This window comes from Metarhizium robertsii (assembly GCF_000187425.2).
Source record: "Metarhizium robertsii ARSEF 23 chromosome Unknown MAA_Scf_1, whole genome shotgun sequence".
NCBI classification, from domain to species: Eukaryota; Fungi; Ascomycota; class Sordariomycetes; order Hypocreales; family Clavicipitaceae; genus Metarhizium; species Metarhizium robertsii.
Window position 1 is genome coordinate 7,085,562 of NW_011942149.1, and position 18,492 is coordinate 7,104,053.

The 18,492-nt window shown below is 50.9% G+C and overlaps 8 protein-coding genes across 8 annotated transcripts; 4 read left to right on the plus strand and 4 right to left on the minus strand.

Annotated features, from left to right (window-relative positions):
- Positions 1-828: 828 nt before the first annotated feature.
- MAA_08369 (Dimeric alpha-beta barrel) lies at positions 829-1,319 on the plus strand (the record flags this gene model as incomplete). Its single annotated transcript, XM_007826367.1, has 2 exons — positions 829-981; positions 1,059-1,319. The coding sequence occupies 2 exons, from the start codon at positions 829-831 to the stop codon at positions 1,317-1,319; spliced, it is 414 nt and encodes a 137-aa protein (XP_007824558.1).
- A 370-nt stretch (positions 1,320-1,689) lies between these two features.
- MAA_08368 (major facilitator superfamily transporter) lies at positions 1,690-3,553 on the minus strand (the record flags this gene model as incomplete). The annotated part of the gene is made up of 2 exons (XM_007826366.2): positions 1,690-3,144; positions 3,269-3,553. 2 exons carry the CDS (start codon positions 3,551-3,553, stop codon positions 1,690-1,692), a joined length of 1,740 nt encoding a protein of 579 aa, XP_007824557.2.
- A 1,359-nt stretch (positions 3,554-4,912) lies between these two features.
- On the plus strand, positions 4,913-5,812 carry MAA_08367 (ERG4/ERG24 ergosterol biosynthesis-like protein; the record flags this gene model as incomplete). The annotated part of the gene is made up of 2 exons (XM_007826365.2): positions 4,913-5,692; positions 5,747-5,812. 2 exons carry the CDS (start codon positions 4,913-4,915, stop codon positions 5,810-5,812), a joined length of 846 nt encoding a protein of 281 aa, XP_007824556.2.
- A 233-nt stretch (positions 5,813-6,045) lies between these two features.
- On the minus strand, positions 6,046-7,546 carry MAA_08366 (Acyl carrier protein-like protein; the record flags this gene model as incomplete). The annotated part of the gene is made up of 2 exons (XM_007826364.1): positions 6,046-7,205; positions 7,288-7,546. The coding sequence occupies 2 exons, from the start codon at positions 7,544-7,546 to the stop codon at positions 6,046-6,048; spliced, it is 1,419 nt and encodes a 472-aa protein (XP_007824555.1).
- Positions 7,547-8,497: 951 nt separating this feature from the next.
- On the plus strand, positions 8,498-10,741 carry MAA_08365 (multicopper oxidase; the record flags this gene model as incomplete). Its single annotated transcript, XM_007826363.1, has 5 exons — positions 8,498-8,686; positions 8,739-8,794; positions 8,860-9,030; positions 9,087-9,257; positions 9,517-10,741. The coding sequence occupies 5 exons, from the start codon at positions 8,498-8,500 to the stop codon at positions 10,739-10,741; spliced, it is 1,812 nt and encodes a 603-aa protein (XP_007824554.1).
- Positions 10,742-11,621: 880 nt separating this feature from the next.
- Positions 11,622-12,173, minus strand: MAA_08364 (IDI-3 protein; the record flags this gene model as incomplete). The annotated part of the gene is made up of 1 exon (XM_007826362.1): positions 11,622-12,173. The coding sequence occupies one exon, from the start codon at positions 12,171-12,173 to the stop codon at positions 11,622-11,624; it is 552 nt and encodes a 183-aa protein (XP_007824553.1).
- Positions 12,174-13,814: 1,641 nt separating this feature from the next.
- On the plus strand, positions 13,815-14,569 carry MAA_08363 (uncharacterized protein; the record flags this gene model as incomplete). The annotated part of the gene is made up of 2 exons (XM_007826361.2): positions 13,815-13,837; positions 13,915-14,569. 2 exons carry the CDS (start codon positions 13,815-13,817, stop codon positions 14,567-14,569), a joined length of 678 nt encoding a protein of 225 aa, XP_007824552.2.
- A 2,440-nt stretch (positions 14,570-17,009) lies between these two features.
- MAA_08362 (O-methyltransferase B) lies at positions 17,010-18,404 on the minus strand (the record flags this gene model as incomplete). The annotated part of the gene is made up of 4 exons (XM_007826360.1): positions 17,010-17,320; positions 17,398-17,849; positions 17,915-18,044; positions 18,104-18,404. 4 exons carry the CDS (start codon positions 18,402-18,404, stop codon positions 17,010-17,012), a joined length of 1,194 nt encoding a protein of 397 aa, XP_007824551.1.
- Positions 18,405-18,492: the final 88 nt, after the last annotated feature.

An 18,492-nucleotide genomic window follows, 5' to 3' on the forward strand; every position in this document is an offset into this window, starting at 1 on the left:
TCATGATCCCGGGAGCTGTGAGTGAGATAGGCCCCGTGGCTGTAATACGGGCCACAACGAGGTGCCTTGCGTGGGGGCCAGTTATAAGACAATCGTGGCGCAACCGAGTTGGGGTTCGATATAGTACCAGTTGACATGTAATTACTCAACAGAGTTGTAACTAGTCACAGGTTATCAACAGCTGGTAGATAGATGTTATTGGAAGATGCGGGGGATATTTGGAGACCTACCAAAAAAAAAAACCGCTCATGTCCTCCCAATTGGATAGAACACTAAGAATCAAAATCCACCATCTGGAAGACCTGGCGGCAGGATTGTCTCGTCATAGTCAGCGTAGCTTCACATATCTGAAACATCAACCAATCAGGGGAAAATCTTGGCTGCGTCGCGGATACAATACGGCCCGACAATTCTCTTGCATACATGCACTGCAATATTGGATCTTACTTTACCTTGTTCCACGAGTCAGACAAAGCAGCATGTCAGCACATGGGACAAGTTTCACTGCCTTGCATTCATCACAATGCACAAGGCCAAAAAGAAAGGCCTCACAGGACGTATTGAGAAACATGTCTGGGCCAGAAAAAGATGATGCCGGGTCTTCCCAAATCGGAGGACAGGCCGCCTGGCATCTCCAAAGGACCCTGAGTCATTTCCTCGGGGGCCGGTCATCTCAGTGTCCTACTTGAACTCCCAACTGCTGCTCCTCTGCCTTATCGGCGTATCAAAATTACCCCTCAGCTCGCGTCATTTTTCCTTTTCAATCCGACCTAGCCACTTTTCAACCTGTCATCTCTGTCATCTAGGAACGCATGCTTGGCACTGGAAATGGAGTCCAACAACAAACTGCTATGCCTCAGTATCCTCGGCTTCAAGAAGCAGGGGATAAGCACCGAAGAGTACCGTAGCTACATGCTAAACGTTCATGCGCCATTGGTTGCCCAGCTCATGGAAAAGTACGGCTTTCTTCATTGGAGCATGGTTTGTCGCCCTTGGTCCCCAGAAATGCCCAATCTGCTCATACGTCGTGTTGGGTGGGCTGACATGGCAACCTCTAGACTCACACGCCGGATGAGTCCCGTCAGCTTATGGACCAGATCCATGATGCACAGTTTGCTAATATTGCCCCATACGACTGCTGTGTGCAGCTGGTGTTCCCTGATATTGAATGTTTTGTGAGGATGAAGGCCGATCCGTTCTTCAAACAGATGGTGGGTCCGGATCATGAGAAGTTTGCCGACACCAAGAGATCGCAGATGATGATAGGCTGGTTTTCGCCGCTCATGATGGATGGAAAGTTGGTCCAGGGCAACATGTGATGGGAAATGAACCCGGCTCATGTCTATTTCAATGTTGAATACAGCTGCCATTAGGCATTGTCGATGAATTTGTACTGTACAAGACTGAGCACGTCTAACCGAGAATACCGCATGACTAGCCCTCTGCTCCATTTCAATCTATGTATTATGGTTGTACAAGGAATAAATAATAACAACTAAGAAGGAGAAGTGAAGAGATGTAGACAAATGAACCAAGAGGCGATTTTCATGAGTACACTTTTATCAACATTATGGGAGAATAATCAAGTCCCGTAGCTCCCCTCTAGGCTATGAGTAAAAGTAGAAAGGTCAGGAAACCATTTGGAGAATAAACAGAGACAATGTGCTACTGGTGAAAACTGGCGGCGGGTTAATGCACTGGTTCGACATTCTTGACGCTGTTCCACTGGACCAGGAAGGCGCTCAGCATTGCTAGAGCTCCAGTCCCAACGGCAACATAGAACGTCGACGTGATGGAGCGGTTGTATGCTTCGAGGAGCTTCAACAAATCTTCTCCGTTGTGAACAAGCTTCCTTATCTCGGTTGCACCCGTCCTCAGGACGGTTTCTGGATCGAGTCCTGGGATGGAAGTTTGCCTTAGCAGCTTAACGAAAACCTGATTGAACACGTTCTGGCCAACACATATGAAGATGGAGCCACCGAGTTGCATTCCAAAAAAGATGAGGGAGATCGCCGTGGGAATGTCGTCCTTCTTGAGAACGGTCTGAACGGCAAGCGAAGCCTGCTGTGTTCCAAAACCGAGGCCCAGACCCATCATGACCTGGTAGCCAAACCAGTGGGCCGAGCTTTCGTCAATAGCAAGGGTTGAAAGCATTCCAGCACCGACAGATATCAGGATGGCACTTATCATCATGATTGGGGGTGGGTAACCGACAAGTCTTGCCGATCCGCCGCCCATTATGGCTCCAACGGCCTGTGACAAAACGAGAGCAATGGTCCTGATACCTGCCTGAGCAGCGCTGAGATTCTGGACGGCTTGAAACCAGTCAGCAATCCAATATGTGACGACCAACATGGCGCCACCTGTGGCTGCGGAGAAGACGAAGGATGCAAAGACGGTACGCTGACCAGCGACATGGGGAGGCACAGTGGCGGTCTCAGGCATAGCGATTTGTGAGGCGATGAACGCAAGGGATAAAAGACCACCGAATACAAAGAGAATAATGATGCGCCAGTTGTCCCAGCTGTATTCGGACCCTGCCCATTGGAATGCAAGCACCAGACACACAACGGCTGGCAAAAGTAGGGCTGAGCCCAAGGGATCCAGGAAACGGATCTTCTCGGCCCATCCCCGGGCCTGCTGGTCCTTGCCCTCTCTGGCTCTTACAAAAAAGAAGAGGATGGCCATGATTGCGAATCCGATGGGGATGTTGATAATGAAGCACCAACGCCAGCTGGTGTTGGTCGTCAGCGCGCCGCCTATCAGAGGCCCAACAATGGCCGAGATGCTCATTGTCGCCATCAGGATTCCGAGGCATATGGGCTGCCGTCGAAGAGGACAATTCTCGGTGACAATAATCGTGGACCCCGAAAGCACGCCACCGAGGCCGATGCCTTGTATGGCACGGCCAATAATGACTGTATTCGAGTTCATCGCCCCGGCCCCCACAGCCGAACCGACAATGAAGATGAAGACGAGCGTCATGTAGACCCACTTGGGTGAATAGAACTTGTAGAAGCGGCCCAGCGGCAGTTGCATGGCACAGCCCGTCAAGCTGTATGCGCTGCCGTACCAGCCAATGTCTGTCGGGGAGTGGAATTGATCCGTAATGGTGGGTGCAGCGGTCGAGATGATGGTACGATCCTTTCAGCTACCTGTCAGCCTTGGAACGTCTTATCGAAGGTAGGGGCCATGGTAATGCATCAAGGCTGAGATTTGCATGGAGTGTGGGAGAGTGGCTTCAGTCAAGAGGCCACGGCTTACTCACCAAGGAGACAAGAAACATGCCCATGGACACGGCTACCATGATGATGGTCAGGGCCCCAAGACTGGGGTAGTTGGAGTCGTCTTGGGCGGCTTCCTCTCCAGCCTCTTCTTGGATGATGCCATCCTGGCTGGGCTTCCCACCAACAGAATGGCCGTCGTTGGCCGGACTGGGAGCTTGAGCAGAATCAGACGTCCGATGTGCGTCGTCGGGGTGCTGGAGCGTGTTGAGCTCGTGAGGCAGTTCGTCCTGAGCGAGGCTGGACTTCTCCTTGGCGGCTGCGTCCATCTCGAGGTGTTTGCGATATGGGGTCAACTCGTAGTGATGAGTCACGGCGTGTAGGAAGGGACGCAGATAGAGGGAGATAGGGAGGGAGGGAGGAAGAGTGACCAGAATGAGGGAGACTGAAGGGCTCGTATTTCAGCTGCTGCACAGTCTGTGGGATGGTTGCCTCCTCTGTTGTTTGCTGGGGATGCGAAGAAGAAAATGAAACAAACTCCTGAAGACGGCCATATGGGGCGACAATTTGGCTCCAGATTGCAGGAGGGGAGAAGCGACGCAAGGCTTTTTTTGTTGTCCATGCACGATTGCGAGTGTTGGCTGTTGGAAGGGCATAGACGGACGACCTATCAAGTGTCGGGTGTCAATCAGGTGGCTCGCGCCAATTCTGTCAACTCTGTGTCACCCGTTGACCAGCCGTTGACCTCAGGATATTATGCAGGTGCCCAAGTACTTATTACGTTGGGTACGTTGGTGCCCGCCTCGAGGTACATCCAAGTGCCCGCGAGCCCAGGGACGCAGACATGTACTCAGCGCTCGGCCCCCCGTACTCGGTACTTACCACGGACCAACAGAGCAAGACGGTAGGCCGCGTTGGTGGCCGAACAAATGGTCAAAAAATAAGTAGCCATGCTCAATACGAAGTACGAAGTAACGGTGCTTGATTTCGAAATGACCCCAGTGCCTCATCATGCAAGCCATTGTCTCCCATCAATACCATGCTCGCGCGTGTTGTTGCCCATAAACTACTCTGTAATTTAAACGTCAAGTCAAATCATTAGACGAAACGGGAGTTGTCCAAGTGGAAAGAACCCTTGACCGGGCTGACCCCAGTACCCACAGGCATCCATCATCGTTCCCCTCGGTTCTCGCTCCGCACCCCTGTGCCTGCCCGTCTTGCAAGGTTCCATGTTGGCAGGCGAGGCGCTAGGTACCCAGGTACTATCCAGTTGGTCTTACCCAAACCAGGTTAGTGCTTATTGCCTTGTACAACTTCGGGTCCGCGACTTCGGGCCCGAAGCCACAAGCCCACGAACCCGTCGGGTACACATTGCCTCTCTCGGTCCCCAGCATCCGCCCATGTTCCGACGACACACGAACCCCCGTCACGCCACCTTGGATGCAGAATTCAGGATTCCATATTGCAAAACCCTTGTTGATGCATGCTTACCTTTTTTGCATAACCCATTCATTCTATCATTCTGACCGGTGGAAGATGCAGTCAGTATGCGGCGCCGCCAGGGCCCGCTGCCTCCGGGTCGTCGTGTCTATCGTGGTATCCTTCAAGTGTAGATCCTAACTTATAATATCAGCTCCGTCTCTACTCACTCAACATGACACGGTGGAAAAGGTGCAGGGTACGCCAATATGAATTTCGACAATACAATGACCGGAGCCAAGCAAGTGTCAAGATCCGAACTAAAATCGAGGGACTTTGTTCCGCGGGGGAACAAGTCATCATCTCCCTTCAATACCACCCTGTACCTGAGTCTACGTGCCGTGGACTGCTACTGGCAATACCTAGTCCTCTCCCAAGCCTATGGGTCGGCACTCATCAAATTGCTTGGCGGCAGCATCATTGCGACTCCAGAACCGTATCGAGAGCATCATGCAGGCACTCCACACTTTGATGCTCTCGGCCTGTCTGGGTACAGACTTGGATTGCTTGCCATGAACATCATTGCCGCAGCCAAGCACTTTTGGTTTGTGCTCAATGTCGCTGAAGAGGCCTGGACCCTGACAGGCGCCATCGTCGTCGGGCTCGACAACATTCTCTTCGACACGCTCAACAATTTCCTCTTCCTCTGCGCTGCCACTTCGGCAACTTCTCAGGCTGCTGGAGAGAGCACGTGGAATCCATATCTGGCCGCCGGCTTCGCTCTCTTCGTCATCGGCATTGCGGCCGAGTGCACTTGCGAAGTCAACCGTGGGCAGTTCAAGCTCAACCCCCAGAATAGCGGAAAACCATACACGGCCGGACTCTTCGCCATCGTGAGACACCCAAACTACACCGCCTTTACCATTTGGCGAGCCGGGCTGGCAGTTGCAACAAGCGGCGTGACCTACGGCATCTTGATTGCCACGTTCTTCATGTGGGACTTTTCCAACCGGGCTGTTCCGGCGCTGGACGAGTACTGCTCCAAGAGGGTAAGTCGAATCAACCAATCATGCATTTCGCCGGCTGGCATTGACCATGGACAGTATGGGGATATGTGGGCCGATTATAAGCAGAAAACACGCTGGACCTTGATCCGCTATGTACTCTAGCTATCACTGATCAGATCGTGCGTGGGGAATCGGGCAAAATACGTACAGTAGTTGAACAGGAAGGCAGGCAGGATATATGAGTATTAGGTAAGCAGCACATAGATAGATTCAACTCTATTTTGCGTCCAATCTCTCCACAATTTTAAATTTCGACATGTTCAAATCGTTCCCCGTTGGCCAACGTTTCAATGTCAGACGCATCAATCCTATTCAGTACCTAGTGCATGCCTCGACTAATCTGTATACGCTACGAGCAGTTGCGGATTCGGCTTCTCGATCCCCTCTGCCTCGGTCCAAAGCACATGGCTGAATCCAGAAGCCTCAAGGTTCGTCTTCCAAGAAGGCCCATTGACCGTACAGTGTTTCCTACCATCCTCAAAGAGCCACCACCCATCAAGCAATCCAAACACAAGATCAAGCCAATAGAACCTAGTCGTAAACTCAATCAAGGCGAAGAATCCCCCTGGTCGTAAAAGCTTATGCACATTCGAGCACGACGTAACCAGGCTCTTCGTCGCGTGGATGCAGTTGGTCGAAATGACCAAGTCGAAGCGTCGCTGCAACGGTTCCGGCGGCTCTTTCTCAATGTCGAGGACGAGGCATTCCATGGAGCCAGGTGCAATATCGCCGAACCGGCGCTTTGCAGCGGCAAAGAATGACGACGAAATATCCGTAAAGACGTATTTGAAGCGGACGTTGGCCTCGACAAGCGCATCGATGACAAATTTCGTCGTCCCTCCCATACCGGCACCCACTTCCAAGATTTCTATGCACTCGTCGTCTCCGTGGGCGCGGCGAGTATACACACGTCGAATGAGCGCGGCGAGATGGAGCGAGGCGGCCAGACACATGGGCGCGTCCGTGTAGAAGTGTTGGAGCAAGTCCTTATTCTTCCCGAATAGGAGCTTGATGGGGTCCGTCTTGCCGCTCAGACATTCCGCAAACCGCGAGCCCGTGGCGTGAAGAAGTTCATGGACCTTGGCGAACGGGGGATGGTCACGGACAAGGTCTTTGTAGATATCTTCAGATGGTGTCGTGTCTATTGGGGTCGGCGTACGAATATAGCCGGCCGGAGATTTGCTTACGATGCCACCATCTTCGAGAATTTCGAACAGCGCGCCGTCGAATACTCGCCGGTGCTTGTCCAAAATTCCCTGGGGACATGGAACCTTTTGGCCGGCTTTGGCCTTGTCCAGTGCGCACCCCAAGTCGGAGAAAGCTTTGTACACGAAGGACAGCACCAGCCGGCGCTCGGCAGGGTACACTGCTGTCCAAAAGTTGGCGAACCCTGCTTCTTCTGCGAATTTTCTTTCATAGCTGCTCAGCTCTAAAAACGCGTCTCTGACAGGTTGTTCGGCTTGTGACGAGAGCAGTGGCGTGGCAGAGGTCGATCCTGATCCTTGTAAGCATATTGCTCCTTGTTATAAGGCAAAATAACGCAGCTCGGTGCACAAATTGGACCGGGAATCACGAACCGCTGATGCCTTGCTTCTGGCCCAGATGCTTGGCAATATCGGATAATGTCTTGCAGTCGCGAAACAGGGAAGCTGGAAGCTCGATACCAGTTCTATTGGTCACAGTATTGAGCACATTGATGGCAGCGAGGGGATCCAGGCCAAGATCTGAGAAGTCGGTGTTGATGTCAGAGTGCCCGATATCACACCCTGTCTCTATGACAATGGCATCTCTAAATGCCTCCGTCACTTCCATTTCAGATAGTCGATGGTCGATCATGGCCGGCGTGTCATGACTCATGAGCGTTGTGGGAATCGTAGAGAATTGCAGGTTTCTCTACGAAGTAGCCTCATGTTACCTAAAATTTGGTAGTACATGGTCCATCGGCTCGGGACCGAGCTATTCACGCCGATTCCGTGGCTCGCAACTGTCAACTCGTCCGTTTTCTTCCCGCCGCAAGCCGTACTCAGCCCAGCATCTTCCCAGGCGCGGCACGATGCCTGCATAGCTGACCACCCTTTCCCAACCAGGCGCGGAACAAGGCTCCGAAGAAAGGCGCGGTTGCTCATGCAGCTGGGGTAGCATGAGTATAATTTCCGGCCTTGAGTGGCTGTGGTAATACTGCAGCAAGGCATTCCGTACGTTTCACAAAATCGAGGCCCCCTACTGCATGCAGAGTATTCTGACCCCCAAATCCATGAACAAACTACGGAGTAGCCACTGCGTATGTACATGCAGACAATGCGCCGACGCCACATATTTTGTGGTCTATTGACACTTGTAGATAACGGAGCCAGTAGGAAACCACCATTGAGCCATGACTTTTTTCGGTGAGACATGCATGTTAAGGGGGAAGCAATGAGCATTTGCCCCCGATTATGTATGATGAAGTGGCTGTATGTCGATATTGTAACCACGACCGGGCCGTCTATGTGCCGAGACAAGCTAGGCGATTGCAACTGCAATATTGCCTGCAAGTTTTCCGTCTTGTGTTTCAGTCTAGCCTTCAGTCAGAAGTGACGTCTCACCGAGGTAGCCACGCCGAATCCGCTCGGACGACACAGACCACTGGAAGCACCCTCTTCTTCAGCCGACGGGGTTCAAATCACTTGGCTCGTTTCTATTCTCACAAATATCGTTTCTGGCCTTCAGTTTAAAAACAAAATATACCTATCGAACCCCCGAAAACTAGGGGTTTGCGGTTAGCCAGTGAACCTCGTGCCGCCCAACATGTCGTCGCTCGCACGATGCATGTTGCTTTGCTGCCTTTGGTGCCTCTCCTGGGCAGCAAAGGTCGAAAAGACGCTGCGCTTCACCTGGGACAAGGGCGCGCCGAATGGACAATCGCGGGAGATGATCTACACGAATGGGCAATTTCCCGGGCCTAGTCTCCTACTCGATGAGGATGACGATGTGGAAGTAAGTGTAAAAATAAACTTCAAAACCCCATGTCTCTAATAAAAGGTTTTAGATTACCGTGCACAATGACATGAATCGAAATGTGACGGTTCACTGGCATGGCCTTGCGTGAGTCGGCTCGCCCTTCATGGCTACAGCGAAGCCTGAGCACCTAACATGTGATTTTACCATAGTCAAGAAGGCACACCGTGGGCTGACGGCGTCATGGGTCTGTCACAGAAGCCCATCTTGCCAGGAGAGTCATTTGTGTACAAGTTCAAAGCTTCGCCGGCCGGAACCCATTGGTACCATTCTCACGAGCGCATGTCTCTGGTTGACGGCCTTCATGGTGCCATGTTCATAAAGTAAGCAAGCTGCTCTTAGACTTGCATACTGACGGTCGCTAATGAATGATGGCAAGACCAAAGCAAAACATGAAAGAATTATGGTCCAAGATTAGCCAGGACCCAGAGGATATCGAGGCAATGGACAAGGCAGCGGCTAATCCACAGCTAATGGTGTTGTCGGACTGGAGCCGTCTCACATCTGACGAGTACTGGAGAGTGATTGAAGAGTCAAAGATATTAGTTTTGTGAGTTTACTTTTGATCCAATATCATAGTCTTGTGCTGATGCGATACCACCTCCCCTTAGCTGCGTTGATAGTATTTTATTGAATGGCCACGGGGAGCTGTACTGCCCGCCTCACGAATTCCTCATAAGTCAAACACAGCCGATGCCACAAAAGTTTACTTTTCCAGACTACAACGTAACAGATAAGGGGTACGTCTCCAGTCAACTATAGAGACACCACACCAGTCCATGGCCGCTGACAAACTTGGTGGCGTACAGATGTTTCCCTATACAAGCCGAGGGCATTCAGGGTCCCTGGGTCAACGAAAGCCACCCCGAGAAAATACCAGATCACATGCAATGGGGTTGCGTTCCTTCCCAAGGGTCAAACTATACAGTCCAAGTCGACGCGGCAGACGGCTGGGTCAGCATGAACTTTATCGCGGCGGCGGCGAATAAGCAAGTCGACTTCTCCATCGACGAGCACCCCATGTGGATTTACGAAATCGACGGCAACTACGTCGAGCCTAGACAGATTGTGGCGGCGGCCATTACGGCCGGTGAGCGCTACTCTGTGCTGGTCAAGTTGGACAAGCCCCCCGGCAGCTACACCATTCGACTGCCAGACTCTGGGGCAACTCAAGTCATCTCGGGCTTTGCCAACATGGTGTACAAAGGTGCAGAAGAGGTCCTGCCAGATACCCGCCCATACGTCACGTACGGGGGTCTGAATGCGCGCGAGGACACCGCGACGCAAAGCTACACGCCATATAACATCAGCTCGGACAATATGCCGCCATGGCCTGCGAATGCTCCAGCCGCCACGGCCGACGAGGAGTTTCTTCTCGTCATGGGCCGGGCCGGAGCGCCGCATCTATACACCATGAACACAAAGTACTTGTACCCTATGGACTTCAAGGCCGACCGCCCGCTGCTCTTCTATCCGAACCAGACGCTAGGAACCGAAGACGACAACCTCGTCGTGCGCACCAAGAACGGCTCCTGGGTGGACTTGATTCTCCAGGTGGCCGTGCTGCCCGGCGACGGCATGGCGTTCGAGCACATCATGCACAAGCACGGCAGCAAGACGTGGAGGATCGGCAACGGCGCCGGCATGTGGAACTACAGCAGTGTTGCCGAAGCCATCGCCGCCGAGCCCGAGAGCTTCAACCTCAAAGACCCGGGATACAGGGATACCTGGATGACAATGTTCTCCCCCGTCCCGGCCGGCGGGTACTGGAGCGTCTTTCGCTACCAGGTCGACAACCCGGGGCCCTGGCTGTTCCATTGTCATTTTGAGCTGCACGCCATGGGCGGCATGTCCATCGCGCTGCTGGACGGAGTCGACGTGTGGCCCGAGGTGCCGGCCGAGTATGCCATTGAGCAGAGTCACTCGCTTACCGTGACTCCAGATACGGCGCAGAAGCCTCTGTATGTCACGATTTGGGAGTATGTAAAGGGGGTGCTTGGATTCCTGCCTGTTTCCGATGAAATGCGTCGCTGAGACGGTGCTGCTTTGACTTTGGGCGGGCGTGTAACACTAAGATTGATACAAGGCATTTTTTGGAGCTAATACTAGTTGTACGCATTGAAAAGATAGTCTAATACCGCTTGAAGAAGATGTATATTGCCCTCTGAGCAATTGTTATTCTTTGTGACCACGTAGTCGCCATTTGGGCTGAGTTATAAGTCGTAGCCACTGGAACTTGGGGGAGATTAAAGTGAGCCCCCAAGTTTGTGAATATGCAAATATTAGGTGCAAACAGTAATGCATCCAGGCCTCGGTTATGGTTGTGTATCGCTGCCACACTTCGACTTGCGTGGCACGATTGGCAGCGAAGCACTTGTCGCATGGGGGATTCGGGATAGAAGAGGGCTCCAACTGTTATATTAGAGAATGCATGAGGGAGTATGCAGAAAAGAAATAATACTTCGATCTTAGTCATCATAGTGAAAAAAGAAATAGTGTTAAAAGAAAAGAGCGTGCCTTTTAAAGGATTTGTGCTGTAGGCCAGAGCCTAGATGGGCGGCGAGGACGTTCACCGTGCAAGCCACTCAAACCTTCTAGTCAGACGAACTTTGAGCGAACAATACCATTTGACCAAGATGTGCTATATATTCAAAGTCCCTGCGATCCAGGCACGGTAGTAAGTTCCCTGCATTTATGCGCATTGCACTTGACTTGTTCACATTTTTGGGCCTCAGCTGTAACAAGTCCAAAGCGGCGTTCTCAAGGCATAGTGAAATACAAGTTACCATTTGAAAATTAACATTGAATTGATACACTCCAGTACCGATTCATCGTCTAGACGTAAATACAAAGAAAATCCACGAGCCCAACCGCCGCTCCCAACCAATCTAGTGTCAAGACCCAGCCACGACGATTAATTATAGGCGACACACACCCCGAATGTCTTATAGGTGACGGTATCAGTATCGTAAACGCCAACGATTTCAAACCCCGCGTTATTTAAAGAATTACAAGCAAAAGTGAGACTACCATACGTCGCGTCCGTGGTAACTAAACCTGGCGCTACCGTCCAACGGACAAGCTGGTTATTGCGCTGGTTCCCCGGAGGGCCCCAGCCCGGGCTCCCACCAGGGGGTGCAGGGGAATTGCTTGAGAAAAGGTCAAGCTTCCTGCTGCCGGAAGCCGTCAGGCTTGGATCGTTGGGATCAAAGAAGATCATGCAATTGTTTGATGTACCACCACTGGGGTCATTAAAGGTCATGAGGGTGGTCCTATCCTGGCCTCCGTTGTTCGTAGACTTATTGACCAAGGCGGCGGTCGAGGGGGTAATGGCACCAGTGCCAACGTTGTAGATGAAGAGACTAGTTGGAGGAGCAGCTTTGGCGAAGCCAGAGCCAGGAGGGGGAGTGCAGGCCAAGGCCGAGATGGCGAGAGAGGCAAACGCGAGGAGTGACTTGGTGAGCATTTTAATTAGTGCAGAGCGGAAGATGAGCTACAGTGCCATAAAAGCAATATCCTAGAGAGTACGCTGGACTTATATAACTATTACAACAATTAAAAACCACATGGCTGTGCAATGTAGAAGGGCAGTGTAAGACCGTATCTGCGTCTATCCTACTCTAAATATATTATCCTTTAACGAGAATACCAAGCACTGCCTTTACGCTTACTAGTTCTTCTAAATTTAGGTTGTCCGACTCCTCTTCGGTACTGCTAAGCCCGAGAGGAAGCATTTACCGATAGGCTAGAAATCTCTAGTTACCTGTATTCACCCAACGCCCGTAAGCACTAATGGAACAATGTGGTTGTCAAGATATTGTGGAGGCGCTGCCTGGATAGGTTATGTGGCTGAGAATTACGGTTCAGCTACTACATTCGCAGACAATAATGGACTGTGGCTTTAGGCAAATACAGAAAGGATTGGTGCTTCAAAGGGGTAGGGCGCGGCAAACTCGGCACAAATTCGTCGTTTGACCTTGTGATGAGTCGTGATTGTGGCGTTTGGCGGGATATTTTGAGGTATCATATGCAGTCGCTTGCCGCTTTCGACCATACGATGCGGCACTTGCCGCAGTTATCGGTTTGGCAAGCAAGCACTTGACTTTACGAGACAAGGCACACCGGCTTGCAAATCTGGTGCCTCCAGAATTTATCGAGGTAGTGGTCTCATGTTTTGGAAGTCGGTTCGTTGGGATGCCGCTTTTGGAGGACGGAGCGATTAGGGCAAAGAGTGGAGCAAGTAATATTGATTGATTACCAAGGCAAAGTAGGACTTTGCGGTGGAGCTTGGTAAAGAAATATCAATATCATTGATACTTGACTACTTTATTTTTAGGGTTACAGAGCGCTGGTGCGGATCACGCTGAGGCCCTGGCGGCCTATAACACGGCGCTTGTATGAATCCAGAATTTTTAATTACATCAATTGATATGTGATTGATTAACCGTCTAGTACCTGGGTTGTACGTAGGCATGAGCAGCAAGGACACGCGGCGCCTACCGTCAACATGGTACTATATAGCTACCTTGACATTATCAACTGACTAAACATGGCCACGAAAAAAAAAAAAAAGAAAACGACCACGCCATACTCATACGATGAATATATCATGGGGTATAGCAGCGAGTCGCTAAACGAAATTAGGGCCGTCACATAAAATGGCTGCGCACCACGCACCCAACTTCCCAACTCTCCCTTCCCACCAACCCAATACACCTGTTACACGGAAATGGCCCAATGTCAAAGGTTACACAAGGGCTACGGTCACGGGATTAGGGCAGAAGGCCCTCACCGACTTCTTGTATTTAAAGACATCTTTGACCTTTAGGGCCTTGAGGAAAACTAAGGACCTTTGATACCAAAGACTGTTATTAGATGAATTGAGCTATTGCTCCAAGCCTTCTATATTGAACCCTTGTCACAGATTCAAACGACGAATCGTCGGAGAGGAGCAAACTCCGACTCATCAAGCTAAACTCCCATCTCGCCCCTCTCACCTCTCACCTCTCATCCCTCACCTCCATGTGGCCGATGGTGGGTATACCCAAACCACCATCTACAAATCCTCCAACCCTAGCAACCTAGGGGGTGCGGCTGTCTGAACAGAATGCATAGGACAGACCGGCCAACGTAGAAGAGGGGTGCATAGCCCAGGCGCCTGGTAAGCGCACCGGCCCCTCAGACTAACGTGACTGAGACACCATCAGTTGGAACGACTGCCAGAGGATTGAAGCGAAGCGCTGGCTGGAACAGTCTAGTGGGCACCAATATTCACGGAACTCGGACGCCACCGACGAGCCCAAATGCATGGTTTCTCACTTCCTTACGCCCAGGGATCCGGGCCGGACACGAGTTGGGTACGCTGCCCAACGCCTCACCACCGTTGCCGGTGAGCTCACCAAGCATCTTCTTTTACACACTTGTATCCTCCTCTTCGCCTTGACCCTGCTCCCGACCGCAGCGGCTCAGCTCAACTTCACGCCGGGACTGCCGCCATTGGAACTCACCCACAATTCTCTGGGCGACTTGATGTCACGCTTCAGCGATGCCACGCCAGACTACTTCGCCAACAGGGGCATCAATCGCGTCCGCCAGCTCCCATACGAGTTCGGCGGTGCTGAAGGCTTTGCCACCTTTGTGGCTGCTATTCCGGCCGACAAGAAAGTCCTGGTCGACCTGACCGAAGACGACAGAGAGGAGTGCAACCACGTCGAGTTAGTTCAAGGATACTCGCCGTTTTCCACTTGGTCGCGGCGCTCGAGGCTCCGCTACTCTGTCAACCTTTGCAAGGTTCGAACCCGGGCCATGCCACTCCGCGAATTCTTACTCGACGAGGAGTTGAAATATGTACACTTCCATTGATGATTCCCGCGGTCCTTCATCGTCTGCTCACTCATACGCCTACGCTATGTAGCGCGAAATTATTACGTGTCGTCTCGGGCTGGCCATACCTTGGCCAATACATCGACTTTTGCGCAGGGCGGCTGGATCAAGTGGTTTGCACTACTGGCTGGATCGGCAGAAATTTGGAACATGCAATTCAGGTACAATTCGGCTGTGGAAAGCAGTGCGGTTATTTCTTTATCCTATTGTCAACGAAAACATACGGAGTTATAGTTGTCCTATTAGAGCAAGATCTTTTTGTGACAACTATCTTTCGTTCTAAATCATTCTTTTCTTTTTTTAAACTGCCTTAGGGTATTTACTAGGTAGTAGAGTTGAGGTTAAAAAATAGCAGAAATAGAGTCAGCTAGCTAGAAATTGATTGATAGGTTGTCTTAAGCCAACCAACTCGCAAGAAATTCTATATTATGCACCTACTGCTTCAAGTAAAGGTCTCTTTTTATGTATATTTTATGCGTTAAATTAGAAATTCGAATTTCCTGCCGAGGCTGTAGTATTATTGAGCCTTTTTCGTCTATCTAGTGACGACTTTGGTTCATGACGGCCTGGCTGGTAGAACACTAGGACGCGTTTGGGAACATGCCACTTTCGGCTTGATACCAGTGCGAGAAGGCCTTCATGAGGGATTGTGAATTGCTTTAAATTCAGTATCATAGTGTGACAAGGGCTTGATCTCAAGGGCTTGGGAAGGATTCTATTCGAGGACCATCGAGTAGGGTCTCAAAGGTGCTTGGTTTTGTGAGAGGAAGACAGCGAATAATAACTACTATATATATATAAAGAACGGCTATACCTGGAGTCTTGCCTGAGCACGTGTTCAATTTGTGCAACCCAGTCCCACGAGAAAGTATTGGTAGTAGGTGACGGGAGAAACGTATCAAGTCATTGCCACGTCAGTGACGCATCGTCTGCGTTGCTCTTGTTAGTGGAGGAGGCGTTGAGCACGGAAAGTAGGGTGGATTGGGGTCGGAATGGATATTACTTTGTTGAAGCGGGAGAGGATTCGTTCACAAACTTTGCCAAGGTTGTTGGTCGGGAGCTTCACTCGCAGGGGTATGTTTCTGATACTGATGTGGACAGTCTTGATGAGAGAGGTGTTGCGAAGATTTGGGCAGGGGGACCAAAGTTCTGGGGTTCAAGTTCAAGGTCTCGGGCGGATCGGTTGCGAGCGCTTGGTTGGCGTCCAAGTGGGATTACGGAGGAGTATACTATTGGGGAGACGATTCGCTATGTCCTTGGCAAAGATAATTAATATGAGGAGCTGACGTTCTAAATATGAAGAGCGTCTGAAGAGTGTCTCGATACGCAGTGTGAAGTCTTCGCTGGCACCCAACAATGACCCTGGTTGCAATACATATCCCACAAATGTTCGATGAGACTTTCCCGACAATGAGTAGCCAAATTTGCATAAGGCTGAAAACATCCAATGTCTTCCACCCGGTGCCAGCGTGGTCTGAGGTGTTTTGTAATACAAGGCTATGACAAGATATTTGACTAGGTTCCTGATTCAAAGTCGTTATCCGCTTTCGAAAGCATCTTCATCGTCCACTTTCATTAATAGAATGATGAGTGGCTCCTGTTGTCTCGTAAGATCTGTCGATTTGGGAGGTTATGATAGAATGGTCGCCACCTGACCGTCTTTGCTATTCTTGCTGAGACAGCAGATTGCGGCAAGTCAGCACAACCCTCTGTATGAGGAGGATTGGCAAATCACTGAGGGCTGTACGGATGGTTTTAGAAAAAGAAAGACTCTCAACACTCCCATGTTGCACTTTGTCCTTGTCTGGATAATGTGAGTAAATTCCTCACTATTCGTTGAAACGAAGTACCGGCCGGGAACAGGTTGCTATTTGTTGGCTAATCCCGAGCTGTAAATGTGAGGTAGCTCAGTTATCAACCTAGCTCTACAACGCCTACAACATAACTGGCCTTAACATGAAACAAGAGAACATGACAGGCCGTGACTTTACAAGACGGAATGGGCAAACGGAGCCTCGTGGCTACTGAATCACTGGCCATGTCCTTGTATAGCTTCAGCGCAGACAACTTCCGCACAACGCGCAACTCACCAGTCACACATTCACAGCAATAACAACAATGTAGACAGTAAATCTCAGCTTTCGACCACCGCAGATACCAACATCTAGAACCAGTTCACTCCATTATCGACCCTGCCTGTTCGTCTATCGTAATATGGGGGTGCACATGATCCCATACAGTTCAACTTTGCATTCTGGCGCCAGGAAGGTACCTTTGCATGCGCAGGTGCGTGGGTGTGCTGTCCAGAAATTGAAATAGCCTGATGAACAGAAACAACTGTAACAAGCGCGACCAAGTCCATCTGTTTACTGGAGAGTTGCGCCTTCTATTATTTCTAGGGGTTTCCCACGACTTCAGTCTATGCCAGCTCTGCTTCAATCAGGCTCTCATACCCTCGGCCATCTGGCCATAACTTGAGTAGCTTAAGGCCCGCCTCCGCGAGCACCTTATTCCACACAGCCTCGGTTCTTTCGTTGGCCGAGGCCTGCATGACCAGGCAATCCAACGCAGCTTGGTAGCAGGTAGTTCCTGTTGCTGGCAGGACGATATCATGAATCAGCACCTTAGAGTAGCCGGGCTTCATGGCTGCCGCAACGTTCTTCAGGATTTCGATTGACACCTTGTCGGACCAGTCGTGTAGGACGGCATGCAGGTAATAGGCCCGGCTGCCTTCACATTTCCCTCAATTGTCAGGTCGCTGAAAAATAAAGTTTTAACATGGGAGTTGAAGGCGAGAGAGAACTAACCTTTAACCGGCTGCGGCTCAAAGAAGCTGTGCTCTATAACCTTAATCTTGTCCGTGGCAAGACTCACGGAAGTGATGACCTCTGGCAAGTCCTCGAGCACCAGGGACCCTGCAGGGACGTCGGGATGCTTATCGAGCACACGTAAGAGGTCGACACCGTGATGTCCGCCAATATCTACGATGAATGCGCTGCCATCGCTCAAGTCAGCGCCCTCGAGCAGCGCTTTGGTGTCATAGAACTGCGGCCACGGTCTTTTATGCTTGCCCCATAACAGCATGAATGAAGAGAAGCTCTCTTGATGCATAGGATTTGCCTTGCATCTTTGCCAAAAGTTTTTCTTCTCAGGAAACGTATCAATGTAGCAGCTGGCATTGTCGTCTAGAGGCTTGCGGTAGTTGGTATTAGCCAAGAACTCGGGGAAGTGATGGGCACACTGGGCGATGTGGTCGGTTCTGTAGCGTCATGGTCAATTCACTTCACTCGGCTTTAAACAATTTAGAAAGGATGACATGCGTACCGTATGCGAAGAGCTGGCGCAACGAGGGTACTCTTATCACCCATGGAGAGCGAAAATGCGGTCGGCGCGTAGCGATCTTCCCCGGCTTCCAGGACAACGTGGTTCGTAGCTAGGAGTCGTAGGAGGTGGCCTGAGAGTTGTGTCAGGAGCTCGTAACTGAACATACTTGCCGTACATTAGAACACCTACGCAGTAATTCCGGATCAATATCCTTCTTGGTTATTGTGGCAAGGTCCTCGATAGTCTTCTCGCCTCCACCAACACCAGTCCAGTCTTCCCAGAGACCAACGTCAATGAGAGCCTGGATAGCAGAGAACACAACAGGTTCTTCGATGGCGAGTCGTATAGTCTTCTCTTCCTTCGTCTCTAGTTTATGAAAAAGCTTGCGGGCAGCCATGGCCAATTGTAGCCGCGAGGCATCATCTCCATCCAAAGTCGATGCATCGACTGCGTCGAGGGTCTCGACTAAATTTGCTGTATAGCTACCCATAATAGAATCGACCACAATAGTCTGCAAGGTGGAATAACTAAGGATCTCTGTAAACCAGTTTAGGCGTGACTCGGTGTTTGTAAATTTA